At 40.4% G+C, this 27,906-nt stretch overlaps 1 protein-coding gene across 1 annotated transcript; it reads left to right on the top strand.

The window, feature by feature from the left end:
- The first annotated feature begins 24 nt into the window (after positions 1 to 24).
- Positions 25 to 21,898, top strand: LOC786798 (bile acid-CoA:amino acid N-acyltransferase). The gene is given in 7 exon segments (XM_015472664.2): positions 25 to 43; positions 4,710 to 5,156; positions 5,159 to 5,212; positions 7,342 to 7,544; positions 17,008 to 17,038; positions 17,041 to 17,513; positions 17,516 to 21,898. Coding segments are annotated over 7 exon segments (1,323 nt in total). The 3' UTR covers positions 17,612 to 21,898.
- The last annotated feature ends 6,008 nt before the right edge of the window (positions 21,899 to 27,906 follow it).

Genomic DNA, 27,906 nt, shown 5'->3' with positions numbered 1-27,906 from the left:
TTGTCTCAGGAAGTTTCTCCCATCATGGTAAGTGATCAAAGGGGTAATTCTGGTTTTTGGCTTGTCACTTTAATCAGCCACTCTGACAACTGGCAGCTCAGCTCTGTTTCCTCCAGCTCAGCTGACCTTCTGCCAGTAACTTTAGGTTATTTTAGTTTGCTTACAAATAATCTTTTATTACTTGAAAAATAGTAATACAATAATCTTTCAATATGGCATCTGGTCCCATCACTTCATGGGAAAGAGATGGGGAAACAGTAGAAACAGTGTCAGACTTTATTTTTGGGGGCTCCAAAATCACGGCAGATGGTGATTGCAGCCATGAAATTAAAATATGCTTACTCCTTGGAAGGAAAGTTATGACCAACCTAGATAGCATATTCAAAAGCAGAGACATTACTTTGCCAACAAAGGTACGTCTAGTCAAGGCTATGGTTTTTCCAGTAGTCATGTATAGATGTGAGAGTTGGACTGTGAAGAAAGCTGAGCACTGAAGAATTGATGCTTTTGAACTGTGGTGTTGGAGAAGACTCGAGAGTCCCTTGAACTGCAAGAAGATCCAACCAGTCCACTGTAAAGGAGATCAGTCCTGGGTGTTCTTTGGAAGGAATGATGCTAAAGCTGAAACTCCAGTACTCTGGCCACCTCATGTGAAGAGTTGACTCATTGGAAAAGACTCTGGGGGCAGGAGGAGAAGGGGCCGACAGAGGATGAGATGGCTGGATGGCATCACCGACTCAATGGACGTGAGTCTGAGTGAATTCTGGGAATTGGTGATGGACAGGGAGGCCTGGCGTGCTGCAATTCATGGGGCCACAAAGAGTTGGACACGACTGAGCGACTGAACTGAACTGACTGAATCTGTCAACAATATAATTCTATATTCCATTCCCATCTTTCTGTCACATGTTATTTCTATGTATTCACAGGTTCCACAATGCATTTTTATTATTTTTGTTAAACAGTCTTAATTATATTTAAATACACACATGTGTATGCAAACATAGTAAAGAGTTTTTAAAGGGCTTTTATAATTTTCATTTTTTGTATTCTCCATCCTTTCCCACAGATCCAGTTGTCCAGCTAGTATCATTTCCCTTTAACATTTCAGCATTTCTTTTAGTGCTGGTCTACTGCAGACATTCCTGGAGAAGGAAATGGCAACCCACTCCAATTTTCTTGTCTGGAAAATCCCATGGACAGAGGAGGCTGGTAGGCTACAGTCCATGGGGTCGCAAAGAGTCGGACACGACTGAGCGACTTCACTCACTCACTGCAGACATATGCCTCAGGTTTCTGTTTTTGTTTTTTTCCTGAAAATGTCTTTATTTTGCCTTCATTTTTGAAGTGTATTTTTGTTAAAGAATTTAATTTTTTTTTTCCTTTAAACATTTTAGAGATTCATTTTATTGTCTTTTGGTTTCTGCTGTTTGTGATGGGAAGTCAAATGTTATTTGCATTGTTTGTTCTCCTATAAGTCATGTTTCCATTTTCCTCTGGTTGCTTTTAAGATTTGCTCTTTATATTTTATTATTATCAGTTTGACTCTAATGCGAGAGTTGTGGTTTTCTTGGGATTGTTTTCTTTGTAGTTTGCTGAGATTCTTGAAATTGTGGCATGGTGTTTTTCAATGATTTGGGCAAAATTTCAGTCATAATTTTTTTTAAACATTTCTTCTGTGCCTCTCTCCCTCCTCTTTCTAAGGAACCAGCTACACATATATTAGAGCATTTGCTATTGTCCTACACATCTCAAGTGCACTGTTCTTTTATACCCTTTTATCTTTTGGGAGTTTAGTTTGGGTTCGTTCTGTTTAAAAAAAAAAAAAAAATTACGTATTTGGCTGTCTTGGGCCTTAGTTGTGGCACAAGGGATCTTTGCTGCATCATTCAGGATCTTTCACTGAGGTGCTCAGGCTTAGTTGCCCTGCAGTATGTGGAATCTTGGTTCCCCGACCAGGGATTACACCTGCATTCCCTGCCCTGAAAGATGGACCCCTAACCACTGGATCACCAGGGAAGTCCAGCTTGGGTGTTTTCAATGGAAGTGTCCTTAAGTTTATGCTCCTTTACTCAACTGTTTCCCGTCTTCTATTAAGTCTAGTGAATTCTTCATTTCTGATATTTTATTTTTATTTCTGACTTTACTGTTGGGCTATTTTTTGTTTATAGCTTCTGTGCCCAGATGAAATTCTCAATTTCTTCATGTGTTTTGTCTGCCTTCCCAGTAGATCCTTTAGCATTTTTAGCATAGTTATTTTTAAAATTAGCCTCTTTCTTTGAGACAATGGTAGATTTCTATCAGTTGTAAGAAATATAGAGTGAACATATGACCCTTTACCCAGTTTCCCTGTGATAAAATCTTGTAAAATTGTGGAACAATATCACAGCATGGATATTGACATTGACACAATCAAGATATAGAATATTTGCACCACCACAGTAGTCCCTCCTAGTACCCGTTACAGCCATCTCCCCCAATCCCAGCCCCTGAACCTAGGCAACCACTAACCCGTTCTCCATAATTCTGTCATCTCAAGAATGTCATATAAATGAAATCATACAATATGTAACCATTTAGGATTGGCTTTTAAAAATTCATATCATTCCATTGTAATTCATATACATTACAGATATCAATAATACAATCTTTTTTTTAAAAAAAATTGCTGAATAGCATTCTATTATATCAAAGTTCCTGCCTGATATATACACTTGTTTGTTGTTGTTCTTGTTTAGTCATTAAGTTACCTTGAGCCACCGAGGAAGCTGATACATACACTTCTATATGTAAAATATGTAGTTGATGGGCAGCTGCTGGATAGCACAGGGAGCTCAGCTCAGTGATCTCTGACGACCTAGAGCGGTGAGATGGGATACAGGGAGGCTTAAGAGGGCGGGGATATATGTATACTTACAGCTGATTCATGTTGTACAGCAGAAGTTAACATAATATTGTAAAGCAATTATGTTGTTGTAGTTTAGTTGCTAAGTTGTGTCTGACTCTTTGAGACCTGATATACTGCAGCATGCCAATTATACTCCAATTTAAAAAACAAAAGATCTTTCTCCATCTCTACCAAGAAAATAATTTCCTATCTAATTATTCCAACCTTTGGAATATTTCTGTATCTCCTCCTAATGAATGTTTCCTCTCATGATCAAGGGTCAATTTTCCTGCTTCTTTTGTGCCTATATATATATATATTTTTTGTATCCTGGATATTTTGTATAAAATAAAAGCAATAGCTAAAATAAGTAATATTTGCCTCAAGAAAAGAGCATTCTCCTGTCAAAATGTTAGAATTAGGGGCTGGATCAATCTGATGTGTAGTTGAGCTGGGTATGGGCTTTGTTGGGGCTTTATCTGATTCAGCACACACTGGCTTCTAATATTTGGGGGATTAGGCCCTTCTCATTAGAAAAGCCTAGGGTTTCAACATCAGTGAGCTTCTGGAGATTTTTTTTTGTATGTTATTGTCATGTTGCTAGCTTTTCTAACTGTGGAATATATATCTCTGATTTACAATCCTTGTGGAAGGAGGGTAACTAAGGAAATGTCTTTTCTCTGTCATTCTGCTCCTGGCTTTCTAATCCAGGGGATATCTCTCTATTTTGCTGCTCTGCCTCCATCTTTTGGAAGGCAGCTGCCTTGCTTTATATAAAGGCCTGCAAAGTCCCAGGGGGATTTCTCTCAGCCAAGTCCATGCTCTGACTCTGATGTATTGTCCCTGAGCACATTGTCAAGTCCTATAGAAAGGGTTGGCAGTTGGAGCGAGACTTACTCTGTCGCTGGAGTTTCTCAGAATTCTAATCTATCAAGCCAGCCCATGCACATACATTAAAAGTACATTAAATTTTCTGTGGATTTCTCTATTTTTCCCCTATGGGTTTTTTTTGTTGTTGTTGCTTTGCCATGACTGAAAGTCATTGTGTAGGAGTGAAAATATCTTCTAAGAGGAGCTTGTCACTTGCTAGAGTTTAATTCATTTAGATTCTTTGCATTCTTGGCAATCTAATGAGTTTAAAGAAACAAAAGAAAACAAAAAGCACTTCTGTCCACCTGAAGGGCTTGTCAGTTTCTAGTTTTGCTTCAGTTCAGTTCAGTCGCTCAGTCATGTCCGACTCTTTGTAAATCCTAACTATGAAGTAATTTTTTTTCTAGGGAGCAATATATATCAGTCTCCTTGTTCTCCCTCTGCACTTTATTCTCATTCTTTTGAAAAGATCCTTTTTCATGTTCGTTTGAGGTAAAGTTTTCGATGCCAAAGCATTCTGTTTGCAGGACTCAGAGAGGGGATTAGCAGTGAAGTCATCTGTTCCTTACAGAAAGATGTTCATCAGTTCTCCCTGTTTTCATCCCCACCTCTCACCCCTCCTATTCTCCATTGCCCTTGACTTTTCAAGGGCTCTAGGTGGAAGATTGTGATGTCTTCCTTAGATGTGTTAATATCGTTCATGCATATTTTGACTGCTGCTTCCTCAACCTTGGTTCATTATTTTTATGAAACTTACCACCTTGCTTTATAGTTTCTAGAGATTTGTTGAACACTCCTAGGGATCTTGAATTAGAAGATTACATCAGGATATATGCTAACTAACCGAAGAGTTAGGGCTGAATCCCAAGCAGCCTGATTCCTGGTTCAGTTTATTTTTCATTAACACTATCACTGCCTTGTTTCATTCTCCCATATTTCTTTCTGTATTGAGGTTTCCTGAAGGCATTACTGAAGAATCATCCAAGATGCCACACTGTAACAGTGGTTCAGCTGACAGCTACCCAAGCAAGTGCTCTTATTGATGAGCCAGAACATAGCCAAGATACAGGCCTGACTCCATTTCAGATATAGCTTCTTTGAGAATCACTGGAAGATGAAAAGGGGAACTTGTTTCATTCTCAAGCCAACTATAGGGCCAATGAAGTTGGTGAGCAAGCACCTTTTCTTGGAGGTTATTATGTAGGGGTCTACTCCATGGGTCTCCTTTGGTCCCTGAAACCTGAGAAGATATTAATTAGACTGTTGAAAAGAGATGTGATGAATAGCCCTTTGCAGGTCCAATTTAAACTTTATGATTCAGACATAATGGTAACCCATGTTGCCATCAGTACTCCAAATGTCAGTCTGATTTTGTAGAGGTGGTATGTAGCACCTGGTATCACCGGATCCTAGTCAAAGAAGGCTGCCTTCAGGGAGCCTGCTTTCTCCCTCTAGGTGAATAGAATTACCATGGTTATTGTCATCTTTTTTCCTCCCTCTTTTGAATCCCTTCTCCTCCTAGAAGTTTGTCTTAAAAATGGATATATAGAGAGTATTCCTTTCCTGATTTAGAATCAGAGTTAACTTTCGAACAGAACAAGAATGTGGTGATAGCTTTAGTCCAACTCAGGCTTTATCTCAGCAATTCTGGAGCCTAAGGGTATGGCAGTAGTTTATTAGAGTGCCTGCATTTTGAAATTTCCATAGCTTTGGATTTATGTGAAATTCATTCACAGTGAAACCTGGCTATCTGAAGACCCTCATCCTGTTATGGAACTGTGTCCCAGGTTTTTTTGGGAGTTCTGTCATGTCTGAATTTTAATTTAGGCATAGGTCATTACTTGACTGCCACAGTAAACTGATGATATAATGAATTGAAATATTGTAAAAAACACAGAGGATGCAAAGGAACTATATACCCTTTAGTTGCATAAATATTGCATATTTATAGGATATTCCATAAACCAGCAGCTAATATAACATGCTTCCTAATGGCTATAGAATTTATCATAATTTCTCATAGTAATCTCAACATATTAATAAGTGGTTCAAAACATCTGTTGCTACATTTTTCAGAGTTTATTATGGGGCTGGATGAAGCAAAGTTAATTTCCTAGAAATAGCCCTCAGTAGGTCCAGGTTTAACGTGTGTGTAAGGTAGCTTTGATCTGGAATCAGGATGTATTTCCTCTATTATTTTTTTTTTCTAATAGTCACCTTCTAGAACTGAGACAAGGAGACCCTAAGTGTTAGAGGTAGTTTCTGACAACATGGAGTTTTAGGTGGCACAGAAGGGAAAAAAGCTTTCCTTTGCAAATTCACCATGATCCATGCACTTCTTTTGGGTAAATTTGAAATTTTTTATACTCAGTATTTAGCATAACTTTATTGTGTATAGGGATCAAGAAGTAAGTGACACAAACTTCCTTGCCTCTAATATTCAGTTAAGAATCTGAATATTTGTGCAGGGCTTTCACCTTGGGATTATGTGCTGGTTTAGGTTGTGCTAAGAGGTATAAACCCTCTTAGACTTGTGTGTGCTGGGTCTCCTGATTTGGGTGCTTATTTTGTTGGGGTACAAAAAAGGGTTGTGTTGTGTAGGGCCAAAAGAGTCAAGTCTCAAAGAAGTTCTCAACAACATTTTTCCAGAAAAAGATGCTCAGCATTCTTAAATACTGTCAATTAGAAGATGCAAAAACATTCCTATTCACGTATTCAAATAGTATTTTTAAACCAAGATATATTCAATATCACTTTATTTCTTCTTTTCTCTAGGTGAGAAAATATAGCAATATTTTGTTTTGAAAATTCCCAATACTCCTTTAAACCAAGTCCCTCTTCTCAGATATGGATAGGGTCAGGCTTTCTTAGCTAAAATTACTTATGCCATAATAGAATATCCCCAATAAGGGCATAATAAAGTATTTTCAATATGTGGGCTCTACTGTATTTTGGAAGCAAGCTGCCTACACAGTAAGTATAGAATGATACCCTGACCATCCCCATTTTGGTGTAAAATGTCATCACTGTATAGTCAGATGAGTATAACAGAGCAATGTTAGGTCAGGATTTTAGATAAGATAATCATTTCAATACATTTTTTTCTTTTTAAAGCCATATGCTTCTTTGAGAACCCAATTAAATCTGTGGGCATGCTCATCCGTAAAATGTACATATAAACATACATAGTCTTGCACATAATTTCAGGACCTTCACTGATTTCCTGATGCCTATTTGTGTATCTCTTTATAGGTTAAGAAGCCATGGCCTAATTTCTATGGCTTTCTTTACTCCAACACTATAGAAATGACTCATTATGAGTCCTCAGGGCCCTGATTCTAGAGACTGAACATTGTCAATGAACATGGTTTCCAATGAAACTTCTGAATATTATGCTTCATTATATATTCAATCAGCTTTAATTCTGCCCCAGATACAAGGCTGAAAATGTGGAGATTCTATTGGAAATTTATACCTAACTCTAAAATTTGTGGTGCATTTCTCCTTTGTGTTATCAGTATTCTGTTTTTCTCACCTTCCCTTCATACTCAGTTCTGTGGGGTTTGTTTTTGTTTTCTTCCCAGAAGACGGTTATCTCCCAGGCGTAATTGATTGGTTTGGTGGTATTGGTGGATTGACTGAAATCCAGGCCAGTCTCCTGGCCAGTCATGGCTTTGGTGCCGTGGCCTTGGTCTATTATAACTATGAAGACCTGCCTTTCAGAGTGGAGAAAGTAGATTTGGAATATTTTGAGGAAGCTGTCAACTTTGTCCTGAGACATACTAAGGTAAATTTTGTCTTTTTAGTCAGTTTTGGTCCCTAGTTTTCAATAACCATGATATTCTATGACTTCTTTTAACTTCTAAGTGTGATTTACCCTCAGTGAACTTGAAATTCTATTCACATAATTTATTTTGCATCCTATGTCTTCAGCTCAGAAATATGAAATACATAATTAGTCTGTGGCCTTCATGGAATCAGAGGCATTGGCTTTGGATTCAGACATAAATGGCTTTCACTTCTGGCTCCATACCATCTGGTTGTGGGAATTTGGGCAAGTTGCCAAGTTTCTAATCCTCAGTTTCATCATCTGTTAAAAAATATTGTAATGGCACTACTTCACAAGGTTATTGTGAGAATTAAAGGGAATACTAAAAGCCAAGTCTTATTAGAGTAACTGACAACACTAAACACTCAGTAAGTCTGATGAATTATTATTATTATCACATTCTCTGATAATTATTAAATCACCAGACTTAACCAGGTAGAAAATCTGTATTTATTTGAATAGAGGGTCTGAATTTTTAGTTACTTGACACATCTTAAACATAATGCTGTAGTACTTTCTAACCCACGTAACTTCTTAAAATTTTACAATGTGCTTTGCTGCTTGCTGTAAGAGAGTTGACTCATTTTAGCCCTTATTTATTGTTAATATCTTTTTCTTAATAAGAATTAATCTATGAATTAAGACTCTGTATTACATCCTTTTTCATATAAGGATCATCAAAATATGGTCAGAGTTGACATTGTAAGATGAACAACAATTGCTGACAATCTACTGATGTGTTGACTTTTTAAATAGGTATTTTTGATGAATATAATGGAATTGTTCTTGAATTATCAAATAGGCATTGTTATCATTGTGCTAGTCCTCTTGTTGGCTTAAATAAGAATTTAACAGGTTATGCAATTCTGCTTCTCACTCTTTTAACTTGGGTCTGCTTGTAGGTACTGGTGACTTTTCTATCATTTTTTCCACCAATTTACATAGAGAGCTGTTGGGGTCCTTTAATGGACCAGGACCTGGCGGTCCAGAGGCAACGATAAGAAAGTGAAAGAGAGAGAGAGGCTGATACTTCCTAGTTTATGCAGAGAAACAATAAAGCCCTTGACACAGGACTTGCGTCTCTCACGAAGGCACGGGGAACCCTCTCGAGGTGGGGTGAAGGCACAGGGTGCCTTCTCAAGAGTCTTAGAAGCCCGAGCAGGAGAGTGAGCAGGATGGGTCTCTGCACTCCAAAGAATCAGCCGAGGAGAGAGAGAGAGAAAGAAAGAAAGAAAGACACCAGAACCCAAGCTCTGATGGAGCAAAGGTGCTTTAATGATTTCTCTGTGAGTATATAAAGGCTGTGGTACAAGAAGTTTCTTTCCACAATCAGAAAACCAAATGTACAGCAACTGTCACCAAGGGAACAAGGGATTAATAATGGTCACAAGGTCAGGAGACAATCCATGTCTCAAGAAAGGGGATCAAGACTAAACAGTTTTGTCATAAAGAGAATGTTTATTAAAGGAGATTCAAGCCTGTCTCACACAATGACCTCAGTTCCTGGGAGCAACGTGCTGTTCCGCTTAAAAAGAAACAAAGGACTTGTGAGAAACAGCACGTAGGAATCCTTCCGTTAAACACTCCCTGATAGATAGCTAGTTAGTGACTAAGCCAGGCCTGGAAACCAGATTTCTTTCCTAAGCTCTAAGTACTTTTTATTAAACTTGCTTCACACTGTCTGTTCCTCAGAAGGCTAGACCTCAGATATTTCAATTCCTTGGAAGTCTTTTTTCTCCCTTTGTTGATTTGAAGTGTCTTCCAAAGGCCTCTAAATTCCCTGATCCAAAATTTGGTGGCAGAAGTTGTAATAAGAGTTAATGTTCTGTCAAAGGCCAGAAATAAATTTTAAAAAAGCCTGCATATATATCTGAGTCTTTTTGTTGTTGTTGCTCATCCATGATATACTGGCTTTACTTTATTTTCCATGGCCAAATCCATTCTGAATTCTCATCTCTCCTGCCATACCTGTGATTCAGTATATTTTATATTGACATAGAATTTCAGAACTTGAAAGGTTCTTTTAAACCAAATTAGGGGTGAGGGTGGAAGTTCAAGCTACTTCTCTAACTATGCAGGATAGAAAATGGAGAGTACATATGACTCACTCAATTTGTTTCATTTTTTCCTTTGCTGTAAGAACTTCTGACATTTCTGTCAACTAGATACAAGTGGTATATTCATTCATATTTTTCTAAATAATAAGAAAAAACCCAAACATTACTTAATAAAATTTTTTTTCTAAGAAAATCTAGGGAATCAATATGACTTTAGAAGAGATGTGACTCCCTGAATCTATCCTTGCATGGGGTCAGTGCTCAAGCAGAATGAAGGCTTTATTTTGCACTTTTTTTTAAAAAAAAAGATCTTTAACTCCTTCTTCCCTTTTTTTTTTTTTTTTTTTTTGCTCTCCCATACCAAGTTGGTAACTAGGAGTTGTATATTCTACCCTCATAAATAACTCATGGACACGTTTCCTTTTTATCACCACCAGTAATTAAAAAAGGTACCTTCTTTCTTACCTGTACCATTGCAGTAGGCTTGACTTTCCTGCCTCCATTTTTGCAAGTCAGAGTTATAAGACTAGGTTTTTCTAGAGCACAATTATTTTACTCATTTGCTTAACAGTCTCTCAATTTACTATAGGATAAAGGTCAGGATTCCTAGCATTTTTAATAAAGTTTTTCATAATCTGACTTATATATATGTGTGTGTATGGTTAGTTGCTCAGTCATGTCTGACTCTTTGCAACCCTTGGACTGTAGCCCTCCAGACTTCTCTGACCATGGGGATTCTCCAGGCAATAACACTGGAGTGAGTTGCCATGCGCTCCTCCAGGGGATCTTCCCAAACCAGGGATCGAACCCACGTCTCTTACCTTGCAGGCAGATTCTTTACCACCTGAGCCACCAGAGAAGCCCAAGCATACTGGAGTGGGTAGCGTATTCCTTCTCCAGGGGATCTTCCCACCCCAGGAATCAACCTGGGGCCTCCTGCATTGCAAATGGATTCTTTACTACTTATGCCTTATCTTACGCTTCTCTTTAAAATTTCTCCTGATTCTTCTCTGTGTAAGGAAGAGAATCAAAGCTGTTTATTAGCATGTTCTTCCAAGCCATTCCCTGTCAAGTTGCTATTTTCCTTTTCAGCCTTATTTTACTACTTCCTGTTTTGTACTTTAAACTCAAGTAATAAAGAACTACTGTGGTCCCCTGAATGCACTGCTTCTGAGTTTTAGCAGGTGTTCTTCCCATGTTGAATCGACTAGGAATGCTTTGGCTGTGTTTTCAGAAAAGTCACTGAGGGTGGCTTAAGCAGTATCAACATAAGGCATTTTATTTTCTCATGTAACAGACCTGGAGATAGGTGTTTCCAGCTTTAGTTTGGAGACTCATAGGAGTTTCTGAACAAGGAGACTGGACTGACATTTCTGTAATTTCCTGGCTTTCTCCTCAAGATCACAAGATGGCTGTTGCATTTCAGGCATTAAATCAACATGCCAGCATTATAAGCAGGAAAAAATGGTCAGGAAACTTGGCTTTCTCCTCATGATTCTATTCTATTTTATGTCGGGGGAAAAAGCCAAGATCATAGGTAAAATTTACTGTCTTTCCAGGAGAGGCTTGAAAACGATGTAGCAAAGGTGAATGGATTCACATCCATCAGAATTTATCTTTTGAGACTAGATACATTGCTATGCCCTGAAAAAACAAGGCCATGTTAGCTTTAAAACTGGAGACTGGCCCCTGTCTAGGCAGCTAACAATGTCTACTATACTTAACATAGAATGCCATTTCTTCTTGTTTGCTCTAATTTTTTTTTTTTTTTACATAAATACTCAACTTATAGCCCATTTCTTCTGAGAATCTTTTTTTTTCTTAATTTTTATTGGAGTATAGTTAATTTACAGTGTTGTGTTAGTTTCAGAAAATATAGTAAAGTGAATCAGTTATGCATATACATATATGCACTTTTTTTTTTTTTCAGATTCTTTTCCCATTTAGGCCACTATGTAGTATTAAGTAGTATTCCCTATGCTATGCAACAGGTTCTTATTAGTTATTTATTTTATGAATAGTGATGTCTGATTCTGCCTTCTGGGTTGGCAGGCTTGCCTATGTGCATTATTTTAGCATAGAATTTATGCTGCTGCTGCTGCTAAGTTGCTTCAGTCGTGTCCGACTCTGTGAGACCCCATAGATGGCAGCCCACCAGGCTCCCCCGTCCCTGGGATTCTCCAGGCAAGAACACTGGAGTGGGTTGCCATTTCTTTCTCCAATGCATGAAAGTGAAAAGTGAAAGTGAAGTCGATGAGTCTTGTCCAACTCTTAGCGGCCCACCAGGCTCCTCCATCCATGGGATTTTCCAGGCAAGAGTGCTGGAGTGGGGTGCCATTGCCTTCTCCAGTATGGATGTTAGAGTTGTACTATAAAGAAGGCCGAGTGCTGAAGAATTGATGCTTTTGAATTACAGTGTTGGAGAAGACTCTTGAGAGTCCCTTGGACAGCAGAGAGATCCAACCAGTCCATCCTAAAGGAAATCAGTCCTGAATATTCATTGGAAGGACTGATGCTGAAGCTGAAACTCCAATACTTTGGCCACCTGTGTGAAGAACTGACTCATTTGAAAAGACCCTGATGCTGAGAAGGATTGAAAGCGGGAGGAGAAGGTGACGACAGAGAATGAGATGGTTGGCGGCATCACCAACTCAATGGATGTGAGTTTGTGTAAACTCCAGGAGTTGGTGATGGACAGGGAAGCCTAGAGTGCTACAGCTCATGGGGTTGCAAAGAGTCGGACACAACTGAGTGACTGAACTGAACTTAATCACTCTAAGGCAAGTTTGGTGTTCCTGTCACAGGATCCAGCTGCTGGCTAGAATACCCTATGGGTCAGTGGTGGTCCTTGTGTTTTGGGGTGAGTACCCCAAGGGCATCTCCTTCCTTTTCAGAAAAGGTAAAAGGAAATCTGATCATTGGAATGCCCCAAGAAAGGTGAGTTCATCAAGCTCTCTTTTAAGGCCTTAGAAGCCATGTCCTCTGGTTTTTCCTCTTAAATTGGGCTGGGGTTGTTATTCTTGAATAAAACACAAAGAGATTTGGCCATAAGAGAGAAATTTGAAATCTAATTTCAGCATAACCAACTATTGCAAGAAAATGTCACAGATGGTGTTTAGTTTTGGGTTTGGGGAAACTCTGGACACTATAAAATCTATCTGGATCTAGGTGTAGTCCCTGTTCTAATATCAGATGCCCTAAATATCAACCTGGGTTTGAACAAACTGCAATTTTCCTTTGAAATTTTGGTGGCTTTATATCCCTTTGAAGCTAATACTTTAGCAAGTGTATGCTGCCTTTCTCTGAGGAGGCTTGAGAAGAAGAGCAAAGAAGCAAATCATCCACACACTCTGTCATCCAGACCAGCCTTCAGGAATTGAGAAATAAGGACTCTCAGTGAAACCTGAGACATTAGTGTCCAGGTGAATTCTTTTTCTTTCCAAATAAAGGCAAAATTTAATGGCTGGCTTCATCAACTGGAGTACTAGAGAATGCACTGCATAAATCAATTATGGTAAAGAGTTTACTTCTAGTGACAGTGGATATTAGTAACATATAAGAGTTAGGAACAACAAGGCATCAAGGGATGTGTTGTTTATTACCTGGAGATTCTGGGTGAACATCCATCCTGGGTCCTAGGTTTTCTCACAGGTCAAGTAGAAATATTAGAAAGACTAGTACAAGGGATAATGAGGTCTTGAGACTTGCAGTCTTCCATTAAGGGCTTCTTTACTTAAAAGGTATTGATTAATGCCAGAAAGAGGTTTTGAGGGACCTATCTGAGTCATGATGGGAGGTGTGCTGTAAATTTTGCCAGGGTCAGTTACAGATTTTTGTCCATAGGAAAGTCATAGCTAATTCAATAGAACAAATAATCAGTGTTCTGAGAATCAGCTCTAGGACTCAGAGCTGAAGCAATGAAAAGATGTCAAAGGGTCATTTAATTTATGTGATTGGTTACTTTGATGACTACTGTCAAATGCTAGAATTATTTTCCCATTTCGGGATAAAGAAATTCTGGCATGATGCTTATCTAAGAAGTCTGGACCTAATAAATGGATAAGGGCAGAGGAGCTAAGGAGAAAAGGATATGTATCTCTCAAAGGGCCTAAACTAAAGGGAATAGGTTCAGAGACAGGAAGCTCTTTGGGGTTCACTAGAGATCCCAAATTTGAATTGTTTTAGTACTCCGAGGCAGGGGCTACTTTATAGTAGTGGTGCTGAGCACCGAGATTGTGGTTCTGGTGTTACTTAGAACAGGAAGAGACCCATCCCCAAGCTGAGGAAATGTTTCTCCCATTCTATTAAGAGGGAAGGTGGGAAAGAGCCCCTGGAGTCCCCCCCAAACCCTATTATTGAGAACTGGGAGAACATTAGAAAGACTGGCTAGAGGGCAGAAGGTGTTTAGAACTAGGAGGGTTTTGGTTTTCATTTAGGGACTATCATTTGCTGGAGTTTAAGAATTTCAGTGGTCTTTCATTTTTGTGACTCATTTACAGTGTAAGAGAGAGAGAGTTTGCCAGATTAACTAAACTCTGGAGTGGAAAATTCTAGTTTCCCATTCCATATTGGTTCTTTTTACTAGAAAGGAAATGTTCTGGTTTAGTCCATTAATAAACATAAAGTTAAAAGCTATCTGGGTGGAATCAACCTTTAAAAGATCAGAATTTTCTTTTAAAATAATCTGAAGTTGATTGTAATAGTCATGAGCAGATTCATCAGGTTTTCATGTTAAAAGTCTGAATTTTGTTCCAATCAATAGGCTTTAAAAAAGTCACCTAGCAATTGCCCAAACTTGATCATATAAGTTAGTAGGTTGGTCTCTGTGTTGTAATCTTAGGTGTTGATGGAAATAATCAATAAACTACTTGTAATAGGAATAGAAAAGAGTTTTTTTGAGCCAAACTGAAGACTATAACCCAGGAGACAACCTCTCAGATTATTCTGAGAAACTGATTGAAAAATGGTTTTTAGCATAGCTACATACTTTATCAGAACAAAGAACATACATCAAACATGACAGGGGTATATTCCTTCAAGTTTCCAAAATAGACAGATTTAGTATATATAGAGTGAGACAGTAAGACCTGGTGTCTGGGAAGGGAAACATCTTCCAGGGAGTGTTAATATGGATGTCCTAAGAAGAGAGTTTTTCCCCTTATCTTCAAAACAGACATTCTTTATCTTGATGATTAAAGCAGATGTGCTGTATGTGTATAACAAGCTATTTTAATTCACACAAAGTTCAGGCTGCTGTGTATAAGCCAAAATTACTTCCCCACTCCTCAATGTTTGAAAATTGTCTCCATCAGAGGGAAATTTCAGGATTTTCCCATTTGGGGGTTTTCATCTAATCCTGGGCTTGTCCTTTACTGACAAGCATATGAAACTAGCAGGTGTAAGTTATAAAAACAAGATTGATAAGTTTGAATAACGATGTTAAATTTTTCACAAAATTTGTGAGGATCTTTGGTTATTTGGGGAAAATCTTTGACTATGGCTCACAGTTCAGCTTTAGTTCAGGAAATATAAATGAAGGCTCTGCATCCTCAGAAGGCTTAGTTTTAAAAGGACTAGCTTTAATAAAAGACTCCCTTCTTAGGAATTTCAAAAATTACCCATAATGGCCATTGATATTCTGAATTGCCTTTGGTTAGGTCAGTCCATTAGCATGAGGAAAAATAAAGATTTTAAACATAAAATTGACTAGAATCTCAGTGTGTGTGTGTGGGGGGGGGGGGGGGGCGGGGTGCCCTCAAGATATATAGATAACTAGGATATAATTTCTCAGAGACTTTTTCTCTAGAATAAAAGAATAATTTTCCAACAGCTTCAACAATTTATATCTTAAACAGTTCAGTTTTAACAGCTTGCAGCTCAAACTGTCTGCAGGCCTAATACCCGCCAGTCCTGAGGGAACAGCTTGGTCCTGGAGGAGCCAGGCCGAAGGCTTCCCAGCTAGTTCCTATGAAACCGCGCCCATTCCAAAGGTACAGGCTGATGGCTGAGTTTCAGTGAACTGACTCAGTTTGAGTGAAACAACCCCTGTACCTGAAGGAACTGGGCTGACAGCTTCTCAGCCAATTTCAGCTGAAGCAGTCTGATCTCAGAGTAAGATTGAACTGCCAAGAGTATTTGCATACAGAACAAAGCTTTAACCAGAAAGAGTGAAACCTAAAAACAGATCCCTAATACAACCTGAAGAGCTTTGGGTACAAAGAGGGGTCAACTGAAAAAAGAAAAGCACAACCTGAAAGTTGAGAATTATGTTTTATTTGGTGGACAAACTGAGGACCTTTAAGCCAAGGGGGCAGCTTCTCAGATAGCTCTGAGGAACTGCTCTCTAGAGGTAAGGGAGAAGCCAGGATATGTAAGAGTTTTTCAACAAAAACCAGGTTTTTGCAAGCCAGGTTTTACTGATCAAAAGATTACTATTTATTAAAGAAAACCAGTCATCTCAAATTAATGAATTTGTACTTTTCTACATATAGGAAGATACAAGAATCTGGGTTCACTGAAATCATTCCTTTGATATACACATCAACCGTCTAGGACCAGCATCCTGTTTGTTTCCATCCTGAGTTCCCTCAGGGTTCTCTGTCAGAGGAGGGGCTATAGTGGCTAATGGCTTAATGGCCACCACATCCTTTTTCTACTGATGTGGCAGACAGCATTCTTAGTCCACAGACTACAAAGGCTAGAATCAGGAGAAAGATGTACAGGGTCAGTGAGAAAAGGAATGAGCAATAAAGGGCTCAACTGTGGATACCTCACCTCTTTGCTCATTAGCCCGAGAGTCTTTGGGGGTTTCCTCTGGTCCTTGTGGTGGTGGATTAGTCACTAAGTCGTGTCGCTATGGACTGTGGCCTGCCAGGCTCCTCTGTCCATGGGATTTCCCAGATTGCCATTTCCTTCTCCAGGGGATCTTTCTGACCCAGAGATGGAACCTAGGTCTCTTGCATTGCAGGCAGATTCTTTACCACTGAGCCACCAGGGAAGCTCTCTGGTTCTTGTATGGGCCACCAAATGTTGACCTAAAACAAATAGAATGCCAGATGCTTTTCCAGCAAAGATGAGGTTATTCAGGATCAGCAGAAATTGCAAGTTGAGGTCTAGAACCATGGTGAACCACATGCAAGTCCCTGCACAGCAGGGGAAGGATTTCCTGGAGGGGAAAAGGAAGATGGGAGGGCTTACAGTGAGCAAAGAACCCAAGACTTTTCATTGACTGAGTCCTTGCTGGAAAGAAGAGGAGCCTTTCTACCTGTTGGGCTTCGCCACTGTTGCAGAAATGAGAGCTCCTTCCACTGGTCTCCAGGTTGTATTAATATTTACTTGAGGTTTCTGTATTAATTTTTTTACAGGTCCTTGGGCCAGGCATTGGGGTAGTCTCCATATGAAAGGAGCAGAGATTGGCCTCTCCATGGCTATTCACCTAAAAGAAGTCACAGCCACCGTGCTTATTAATGAGCCCAACTTTATTCTTGACATTCCACAGATATATCATGATCAGATAAATCAGCCCTTGCCATTCTCACCTCCTCTACTATCCATCAGTGCCTTAGGGTTAGTAAGGTTATAGCACATATTTGAGGAAACTAGAGCTGAAGCCAGTGAGACTTCTTTTCTCTCCATTGAAAAGACCCAGGGACATTTTCTCTTCATTGTGGGAGAAGAAGATAAGAATGTCAGTAGGGAAAGCATATGCAGAGCAAGCACAGAACATCTGAGGAGACGTGGGAGGAACAACTACACTCTGCTGTCTTACTTTGGAGTGGGTCACCTGAAACAGCCTCCGCCCCGGCCCCAACTCCCGTGCTGTGCCTCCAGGATCTCTAATCTCCACTTCTCCATGCACTGAGGAGGAGATTCCTTTTCCCACACACAGCTGGACATGAACATTCTTGGAAGGAAATCCAGAAGTTTCTCAGGAAACACCTTATTCCAGTTGTGACCCATCATCTCTGAGAAGAGCAAATATTCCTAGAAATAGAGAAGGAATAGGATGCTTTACCAGACCTTCACTTGATTTTCATGGAACAATAGAACCAGGTGCTGACAAATGGATTTCTTAAAACCCAAATTAATGTGCTTTTTAACACAACATTTTAAATCAACTATACTTAAATAAAATACATTTTAAAATATGCTTAGTTTTCTCATATTTGAAAATATGCTCACGGGACTTCACTGGTGGTCCAGTGACTAAGACTCCATGCTCCCAATGCAAGGTGCCTGCATTCATTCCCTGGTGAGGGAACTAGATCCCACATGCTGCAACTAAGAGTTAGCACGCTGCAAGTAGACAGAGCATACATGCCACAGCAAAGACTGAAGATCCTACATGCTGGAACTAAGCCCCAGAGCCGCCAAATAAATAAATAAGTATTTTAAAAAAGAAAGAAAAAACTATGCTCATGGTTACTTCATTGGTTTGGAAAACTGCTGCTGCTGCTGCCAAGTCGCTTCAGCCGTGTCCAAGTCTGTGCGACCCCATAGACGGCAGCACACGAGGCTCCCCCGTCCCTGGGATTCTCCAGGCAAGAACACTGGAGTGGGTTGCCATTTCCTTCTCCAATGCATGAAAGTGAAAAGTGAAAGTGAAGTCGCTGAGTCTTGTCCGACTCTTAGCGACCCCATGGACTGCGGCCCACCAGGCTCCTCCATCCATGGGATTTTCCAGGCAAGAGTGCTGGAGTGGGGTGCCATTGCCTTCTCCGTTTGGAAAACTAGACCTGAGTAAAAAATATATTAAGACAATATGGAAGCAGTTACGGAGGTAACATTGAATCAGCCTACAATCAATAATTCAACAAAAGCTAACTAAAGAAAATATTTTTATGTGTCTAAACATATACAGCATTTTTCAAGAGAAGCAATCTAAGATTCACAGAATTTCAGTTTAGGAAAGTAGTTTTGATAGTTATGATGGTGTAGGTTATGTGCTTCCAGATTGGGGGCCAGCAGAGAAGGGGGCAACAGAGGATGACATGATTGGATGGCATCACTGAATCAATGAACATGAGTTTAAGCAGATTCCAGGAGATAGTGAAGGACAGGGAAGCCTGGCATGCTGCAGTTCACGGGGTTGCAAAGAGCTGGACATAGTAACTGAACAACAATAAGACTCTTTCTAGCAAAGGACTAGATAGTAAATATTTTTGACTGTGTAGTCCATAAGGTCTCTGTCACTATTATTCAGTCCTACTGTTATAGCACAAAAGCAGCCTTAGGATGTAATGAATGATTGTATTCGTGTTCCAATTAAATTTTATTTATGAACACTGAAATTCAGATTTCATATAATTTTTACATGATGGATAATCAAGGTGAAGATGAATCAGTAGAAAAGTATTCTGAATTATTTTGTAGGTATGATGGGGAGCCAATATAGAATAATAGAAGTAACATGAGGCCACTTCAGTTTTATCTGCCTAACTTCTTTATTTTCTTTACTTTTGATACCTTCTGTTTAGAGTGAAAATATTCCATTCAGTACGAGTGGGGTTTTTAGCCTCCTTCCTCTGTCACTCATAGAAGTTTTCACATTTCTCGACCTGGCCAGTCAGAGTACTTCTCTAGGAATTTCCTGGTGGTCCTGTGGTTAAGACTCTATGCTTTTACTGCAGGAGATGCAGGTTTGATCCCTGGTGAGGAACTAAGATCTAACCCCAATTCTAACATTAAATAAGATCAAACATTTTTTTGTGGGTTCTTTTGGGGTATCAGGTATTATGTCAATTTTGTACTTGTTTCATAAAAAGAATTCAGAAGTTTTCCTTCTTTCCTATAGTAGTTTAATTAGGACAGAAATTATCTCTTTTTAAAAGCTAGTTGCTCTATCCGGGGTATTACATTTTTCCTAGTAATTTTTTTAATACATCCTGGATTTTTATTGATACTTAGTATATTGTATCTTGTCTATATTATGGTAGATATTTTCAGTCCAAACAACTTCTATATACATATGTGTGTGTGTGTGTGTGTGTGTGTGTGTGTGTGTGTGTATAAAGGGCTTCCCTGGTGGCTCCGTTGGTAAAGAGTCCACCTGCAATGCAGGAGACCTGGGTTCAATCCCTGGGTTGGGAAGTTCCTGAGGAAAAGAGAATGGCTCCCCACTCCAGGATTCTGGCCTGGAGAATTCCATAGACTGTATAGTCCATGTGGTTGAAAAGAGTCAGACATGACTGACTGACTTGCACTTTCATATGTATATACATATATGTATATACATACATGTATATACATATATTTTCATACTGTTTATGGGGTTCTCAAGGCACGAATATTGAAGTGGTTTGCCATTCCCTTCTCCAGTGGACCACATTCTGTCAGATCTCTCCACCATGACCCGCCCGTCTTGGGTTGCCCAACAGGCATGGCTTAGTTTCATTGAGTTAGACAAGGCTGTGGTCCTAGTGTGATTAGATTGATTAGTTTTCTGTGAGTATGGTTTCAGTGTGTTTGCCCTCTGATGCCCTCTTGCAACACCTACCGTCTTACTTGGGTTTCTTTTACTTTGGGTGTGGAGTATCTCTTCACGGCTGCTCCAGCAAAGCGCAGCCATTGCTCCTTACCTTGGACGAGGGGTATCTCCTCACCGCTGCCCTTCCTGACCTTCAATGTGGGATAGCTCCTCTAGGCCCTCCTGCGCCCGTGCAGCCACGGCTCCTTGGACGTGGGGTTGCTCCTCCTGGCCGCCGCCCCTGGCCTCCAGCGTCAGGGCGTGGGGTAGCTCCTCCCACCCGTCGCCCCTGGCCTCGGACGCGGGGTAGCTCCTCTCGGCCATTCCTGCGCTGTCGCAGTCTGCTACTCTAGGCTGCTGCCCCTGACCTAGGACGTGGGGTAACTCCTCTTGGCCGCCGCCCTTCGGGTATGGGGTCCTCCTGGCTTCTGCCCCTGACCTCGGACGTGGGGTGGCTCCTCTCGGCCGTGCTTCAGCGGGCCCGTCGCAGAAGAGAAGAGAAGGCGTTCTCAAACCGGAAGTGATGGGGGTGATGTTACGGGTTTCGCTTCTTCGAAGGAGATAGACGTGGTCCCTGGGTTTTAAGCGCTTGCCTTCTGATGCTGCCTTTAATGCTCAAAATTCTCCAAGCCAGGCTTCAGCAATATGTGAACCGTGAACTTCCTGATGTTCAAGCTGGTTTTAGAAAAGGCAGAGGAACCAGAGATCAAATTGCCAACATCCGCTGGATCATGGAAAAAGCAAGAGAGTTCCAGAAAAACATCTATTTCTGTTTTATTGACTATGCCAAAGCCTTTGACTGTGTGTGCTGGGAGCCGGCATATTGCATATTGAGTGCATATTGCATATTGAATATTGAGTGCAGCACTGTCACAGCATAATCTTTCAGGATCTGGAATAGCTCAACTGGAATTCTATCACTGCCAGGAGCCAGTGTGAGGAACTCCGCCCATGGCAAAGGTCATGAGGAAGGAGGCTCGGCATATGCAAAGGCGGGATCGAGCCTCAGGAGTGCCCCTGGAAATTCTCAAGCATCTACCCCCCAAACCAGTCTGCCTACTTTCTGCTTTGTGCTCTTACCTACACCTCTGACTTTATGGGGGGCTGTCCCCCACTACCTCTCTCTGAAAAAAGAGTTAACTTACAGCTCCAGTTAATAATTCCTGGGTGTGACAGTGTTTCAACCTACAAACTCCTTTGGAAGTCCTCTAGCCTACCTGAATAGGTTTTTCCAGCCACATGTGATTGCTCAGAGCCTCCCAACTGTGAGAGGCATGAGATGTTCTAAACTGTCTAAATACAGATTCCTTTGAGCAGTTGAAAGATTGATTAGAAATTGTATTGGTGAAGGGATTTTCACTTGTTGAGCCAGTTCGCTGCTAAGTCTCCATATCCCTTACCTGCTGTGTCCCTGGCAGTGTATTGATTAATATAATTGGTGTAAGTAGTAGCTTTAATGCTTGTAATCTTGGACCCTTGAGTTAATTCTTTTTCTTGTTATAGCCCACCACACCTTTGCCCTATAGGAATGCAACTTTATCTAATGCTTTTGGAGGGTGGTGCCTGACTTTAGAATAATCACCTTTAGAGAAAAATAAGTTTCTTAAAATGTTAACAGGCCTCCAGGCCAGAAGATGATGCAAATCACCTAAACTTTTGCATATGATAAGTTTGCAGGAAGAAAACCTGGCTTACTGCATGACTCTACCCCCTTCCCCCATTATCCTCTATGCACAACTTAAGGTATAAAACTACTTTGGAAAATAAAGTGCGGGCCTTGTTCACCAAAACTTGGTCTCCCCATGTCGTTCTTTCTCTTACCTTCTGGCTGAATCATTCAGCCTCTTTTCTCCACTGAATTTCCTCACTGATCTATCCTTATTCTATTACTCTTTATATCCTTAATTAACGTTTAAATAAGCTGTTGTTTCCTGATCGCCGACGCCGTCCGGCTTCGAATTCCCTGGATCCACCGGGGTTGATCACAATCAACTGTGGAAAATTCTGAAAGAGATGGGAATACCAGACCACCTGATCTGCCTCTTGAGAAATCTGTATGCAGGTCAGGAAGCAACAGTTAGAACTGGACATGGGACAACAGACTAGTTCCAAATAGGAAAAGGAGTACGTCAAGGCTGTGTATTGTCACCCTGTTTATTTAACTTATGTTCAGAGTACATCATGAGAAACGCTGGACTGGAAGAAACACAAGCTGGAATCAAGATTGCCGGGAGAAAGATCAATAACCTCAGATATGCAGATGACACCACCCTTATGGCAGAAAGTGAAGAGGAACTCAAAAGCCTCTTGATGAAAGTGAAAGTGGAGAGTGAAAAAGTTGGCTTAAAGCTCAACATTCAGAAAATGAAGATCATGGCATCCGGTCCCATCACTGCATGGGAAATAGATGGGGAAACAGTGAAAACAGTGTCAGACTTTATTTTTCTGGGCTCCAAAATCACTGCAGATGGTGATTGCAGCCATGAAATTAAAAGACGCTTACTCCTTGGAAGGAAAGTTAATGGCCAACCTAGATAGCATATTGAAAAGCAGAGACATTATTTTGCCAACAAAGGTCTGTCTAGTCAAGGCTATGGTTTTTCCTGTGGTCATGTATGGATGTGAGAGTTGGACTGTGAAGAAGGCTGAGCGCCGAAGAATTGATGCTTTTGAACTGTGATGTTGGAGAAGACTCTTGAGAGTCCCTTGGACTGCAAGGAGATCCAACCAGTCCATTCTGAAGGAGATCAGCCCTGGGATTTCTTTGGAAGGAATGATGCTGAAGCTGAAACTCCAGTACTTTGGCCACCTCATGCGAAGAGTTGACTCATTGGAAAAGACTCTGATGCTGGGAGGGATTGGGGGCAGGAGGAAAAGGGGACGACAGAGGATGAGATGGCTGGATGGCATCACTGACTCGATGGACGTGAGTCTGAATGAACTCTGGGAGTTGGTAATGGACAGGGAGGCCTGGTGTGCTGCGATTCATGGGGTCGCAAAGAGTCGGATACAACTGAGCGACTGATCTGATCTGATCTTATACATATATTTGGCATTTTACATATCAGAAGAACTAGACACATTTAAGACTAAATTAAACTATATGATAAAATCTAAAAAATACAGTAAAACAAAAAATCCCTCCAGTTCTGGCATATTAATGTTGCTAGAGTTAAAACAAATTAATTCCATATTAATCTTATTTAATTTTTTAAATTATATGAATAAAACTTTATAGAAGGTCCTGGCTTTTTTATTATTGTGGCAAATAGATAAAACATAAAATTTACCATTGTAAGCATCTTTAGATGAATATATGTGGAATTATACAGTGACTTTAAGCATATTCATACTGATGTGCTACCATCACCACTGTCCATCTCCAGACCTGCAATACCCCAATTTCTGGTTCACTTCATGGATCACAGCCATGTGGTGGTGAAGGGGCTTGTATAACTCTGAAGCTATGAGTCATGCCATGTAGGGCCAACCAAGACAGACAAATCATAGTGGAGAGTTCTGAAAAAATGTGGTCCAATGAAGGAAGGAATGGCAAACCACTCCAGTATTTTTGCCTTGAGAACCCCATAAACAATACGATAAGGCAGAAAGATATGATACTAGAAGATGAGCCCTCCAGGTCAGAAGGTGTCCAATAAACTACTGGGAATAGTGCAGGGCAATTACTAATAGTTCCAGAAAGAATGAAGTGGCTGGGCTGAAATGGAAAGAATGTTCCATTATGGATGTGTCTGGTGGTGAAAGGAAAGTACCATGTGGTAAAGAACAATATTGCATAGGAACCTGGAATGTTAGGTTCATGAATCAATGTAAATTGGACATAGTCAAGCAGATGGTATGATTGAACACTGATATCTTAGGAATCAGTGAACTAAAATGGATGAATTTAATTCAGAAGACCATGATATCTACTTCTGTGGGCAAGAATTCCTTAGAAGAAATGTTCAGTTCAGTACAGTTTAGTCACTTACTTGTGTCTGACTTTTTGCAACCCCATGAACTGCTGCATGCCAGGCTTCCCTGTCCATCAGCAACTCCCAGGGCTTACTTAAACTCATGTCCATAGAGTCGGTGATGCCTTCCAACCATCTCATCCTCTGTTGTCCCCTTTTCTTCCTGCCTTCGATTATTCCCAGCATCAGTGTCTAAAATGAATCAGTTCTTCATATCAGGTGGCCAAAGTATTGGAGTTTCAGCTTCAGCATCAGTCCTTCCAATGAATATTCCTTTAGGATGGACTGGTTGGATCTCCTTGCTGTCCAAGGGACTCTCGAGTCTTCTCCAACACCACAGTTCAAAAGCATCAATAGTTCGGTGCTCACCTTTCTTAATAGTCCAACTCTCACATCCATACACAACTACTGGAGAAACCAAAACTTTGACTAGACAGACCTTTGTTGGGTAGCCCTCATAGTCAACAAGAGTCCAAAATACAGTACTTGGGTGCAACCTCAAAAATGACAGAATGATCTCAGTTTGTTTCCAGGGAAACCATTCATTATCACAGTAATACACGTCTATGCCCCAACTGATGCTAAAGAAGCTGAACCTGAGTGGTTCAATGAAGACCTATGACACCTTGTAGAACTAACATTAAAAAAAAGTCATTTTCATTGTAGGGGATTGGAATGCAAAAGTAGAAAGTCAAGGGATACCTGGAATAACAGGTAAGTTTGGCCATGCTTATAAAATGAAGTGAGGCAAAGGATAACAGAGTTTTGTCAAGAGAATGTACTGGTCATAGCAAACACCCTCTTCTAAAAACACAAGAAACGAGTCTACATATAGACATCACCAGATGGTCAATACTGAAATCAGATTGATTATATTCTTTGCAACTGAAGATGGAGAAACTCTATACAGTCAGCAAAAACAAGACCTGGAGCTGACTGTGGCTCAGATTATGAGCTCCTTATTGCAAAATTCAGGCTTAAATTGAAGAAAGTAGGGAAAATCACTAGGCTATTCAGCTATGACCTAAATCAAATCCCTTATGATTATACAGTGAAGGTGATGAATAGATTCAAGGGATTAGATCTGCTAGACAGTGTCTGAGGAACTATGGATGGAGGTTCATAACATTGTACAGGAGGCAGTGACCGAAACCATCTCAAAGAAAAAGAAATGCAAGAGGGCAAAGTGGTTGTCTGAAGAGGCCTCACAAGTAGCTGAGGAAAGAAAAGAAGTGAAAGACAAGGGGAAAATATACTCAACTGAACGCAGAGTTCCAGAGACTAGCAAAGAGAGATGAAAGAAGGTTTTCTTAATGAACAATGCAAAGAAATAGAGGAAAACAGTAGAATGGGAAAGACTAGAGATCTCTTCAAGAAAACCAGAGATATCAAGGGAATATTTCATGCAAGTATGGGCAATATAAAGGACAGAAACAGCAAATACCTTAACAGAAGCAGAAGATATTAAAAAGAGGTGGCAAGAATACACAGAAGAACTAAACAAAAGGTCTTAATGATCTGGATGATAACCATGATGGTGTGGTCACTCACATAGAGCCAGATATCCTGGAGTGTGAAGTCAAGTGGGCCTTAGGAAGCATCACTATGAATAAAACTAATGGAGGTGATGGAATTCCAGTTGAGCTATTTCAAATCCTAAAAGATGATGTTGTTCAAGTGTTGCACTCAATATACCAGCAAATTTGGAAAACTTATCAGTGGCACAGGACTGGAAAAGGTGTTTTCATTCCAGTGCCAAAGAAGGGCAATGCCAAATGAATGTTCAAACTAGCATTACATTTATTTCACATGCTAGCAAAGTATGAAAGTGAAGTCGCTCAGTCGTGTCCAACTCTTTGCTACCCCATGGCATGTAACCTACTAGGCTCCTCTCTCCAAGGGATTCTCCAGGCAAGAATACTGGAGTGGGTTGCCATTTCCTTCTCCAGGGGAGCTTCCCAACCCAGGGATCGAACCCAGGTCTCCCACATCGCAGGCAGATGTTTTAACCTCTGAGCCACCAGGGTAGCAAGGTTATATTCAAAATCCTTCAAGCTAGGCTTCAGCAGTACACAAACCAAGAACTTCCAAATGTACAGTCTGGGTTTAAAAAAGGCAGAAGAAGCAGAGATCAAATTGCCAACATTCATTGGAACACAGAGAAAGCAAGGAAATTCTAGAAAAACATCTACTTCTGCTTCACTGACTATGCTAAAGCCCTTGACTGTGTGGATCACAACAAACTGTGGAAAATTCTTAAAAGAGGTGGAAGTACCAGACTAACTTACCTGCCTCCTGAGAAACCTGTATGCAGGTCAATAGAACTGGATATGAAACGTTGACTGGTTCAAAATTTGTAAAGGAGTACGTCAAGTATATCATCCTACTTATTTAACTTATATGCAGAGTTCATCATGCAAAATGCCAGACTAGATGAATCACAAGCTGGAATCAAGATTTCTGGGAGAAATATAAACAACTTAGATATGCAGATGAAACCACTCTAATGGTAGGAAGTGAAGGGGAACTACAGAGCCTCTTGATATGGGTTTGAAAGTAGTGAGTGAAAAAGCTGGCTTAAAACTCAACATTCAAAAAACTAAGATCATGGCAATTGCTCCCATCACTTCATGGCATATAGATGGGAAAAAGTGGAAGCAGTGACAGATTTTATTTTCTTTGGCTCCAAAATCGCTGGGGATGGTGACTGCAGCCATGAAATTAGAAGATGCTTGCTGCTTGGAAGGAAAGCTATGACCAACCTAGACAGCATATTAAAAAGTAGGACATCACTTTGCTGACAAAGGTCCATATAGTCAGCTGATTTTTCCAGTAGTCATGTATGAATGTGAGAGTTGAACTATATAGAAAGCTGAGCACTGAAGAATTGATGCTTTTGAACTGTGGTGTTGGAGAAGACCCTTGAGAGTCCCTTGGACTACAAAGAGATCAAAGCAGTCAATCCTAAAGGAAATCAGCCCTGAATATTCATTGGAAGGACTGATGCTGAAGCTCCAATACTTTGGCCACCTACTGCAAAGAACTGACTCCTTAGAAAAGACCCTTTTATTGGAAAAGATTGAAGGTCAAAGTAGAAGGGGGTGGCAGAGGATGAGATGGTTAGATGGCATTACCAACCCAATGGACATGAATCTGAGCAAACTCCGGGGATAGTGAAGGACAGGGGAGCCTGGCATGGTGCGGTCATGGGGTCACGAAGAGTTGGATTCGAATTGGTGACTGAACAACAACAAGAACAACTGGAGCCCTGATTCTTGTGCTTCTCTTATTTATTTATTTATTTTTGGCTGTATTCTGAAGCATGTGGGATCGTCATTCCCTGACCAGGGATCAAACCAGCATACCCTACATTGGAAGGCTGAGTCTTAGCCACTGGACTACCAGGGAAAGTCTCTGTGCTTCTCTTGGAGTTTGAGTAAAAACAGCATTCTATTTCTGTGTGTTCCTCCCCAGTCAATCCCCATCCTTGGATCTAGTCCTGGGAATTAGTCACTCAGCTGGGAGCTTTGCTGTCCTACCAAGGTACCTCTCATCCAGTGTAAGAGCTGTATGCCGAAACAGTCTCCTCTTGTTCCAGATGTTCCAGTTTGCTCATGACTCCCGAAATTGACCCCTTCTCCTCAAGGCTTACATTTCACTTTTAATATATTTTATCGTACCATTCACATTTCACAAGTTAGAAAGCTGACGTCTAAGGAAAGGTCAGTAATTTGTCTGAGGTCAATCACAATGACAGATGTAAAGGAATCAGGGTTCCTATCATGGTTCTCTGATTCCAGAGGTTAGCTACACTTCACTGGCTG

This window comes from Bos taurus, chromosome 8 (genome assembly GCF_002263795.3).
Source record: "Bos taurus isolate L1 Dominette 01449 registration number 42190680 breed Hereford chromosome 8, ARS-UCD2.0, whole genome shotgun sequence".
In the NCBI taxonomy this organism is placed as follows: domain Eukaryota; kingdom Metazoa; phylum Chordata; class Mammalia; order Artiodactyla; family Bovidae; genus Bos; species Bos taurus.
This window is presented reverse-complemented; position numbering and strand designations above follow the sequence as displayed.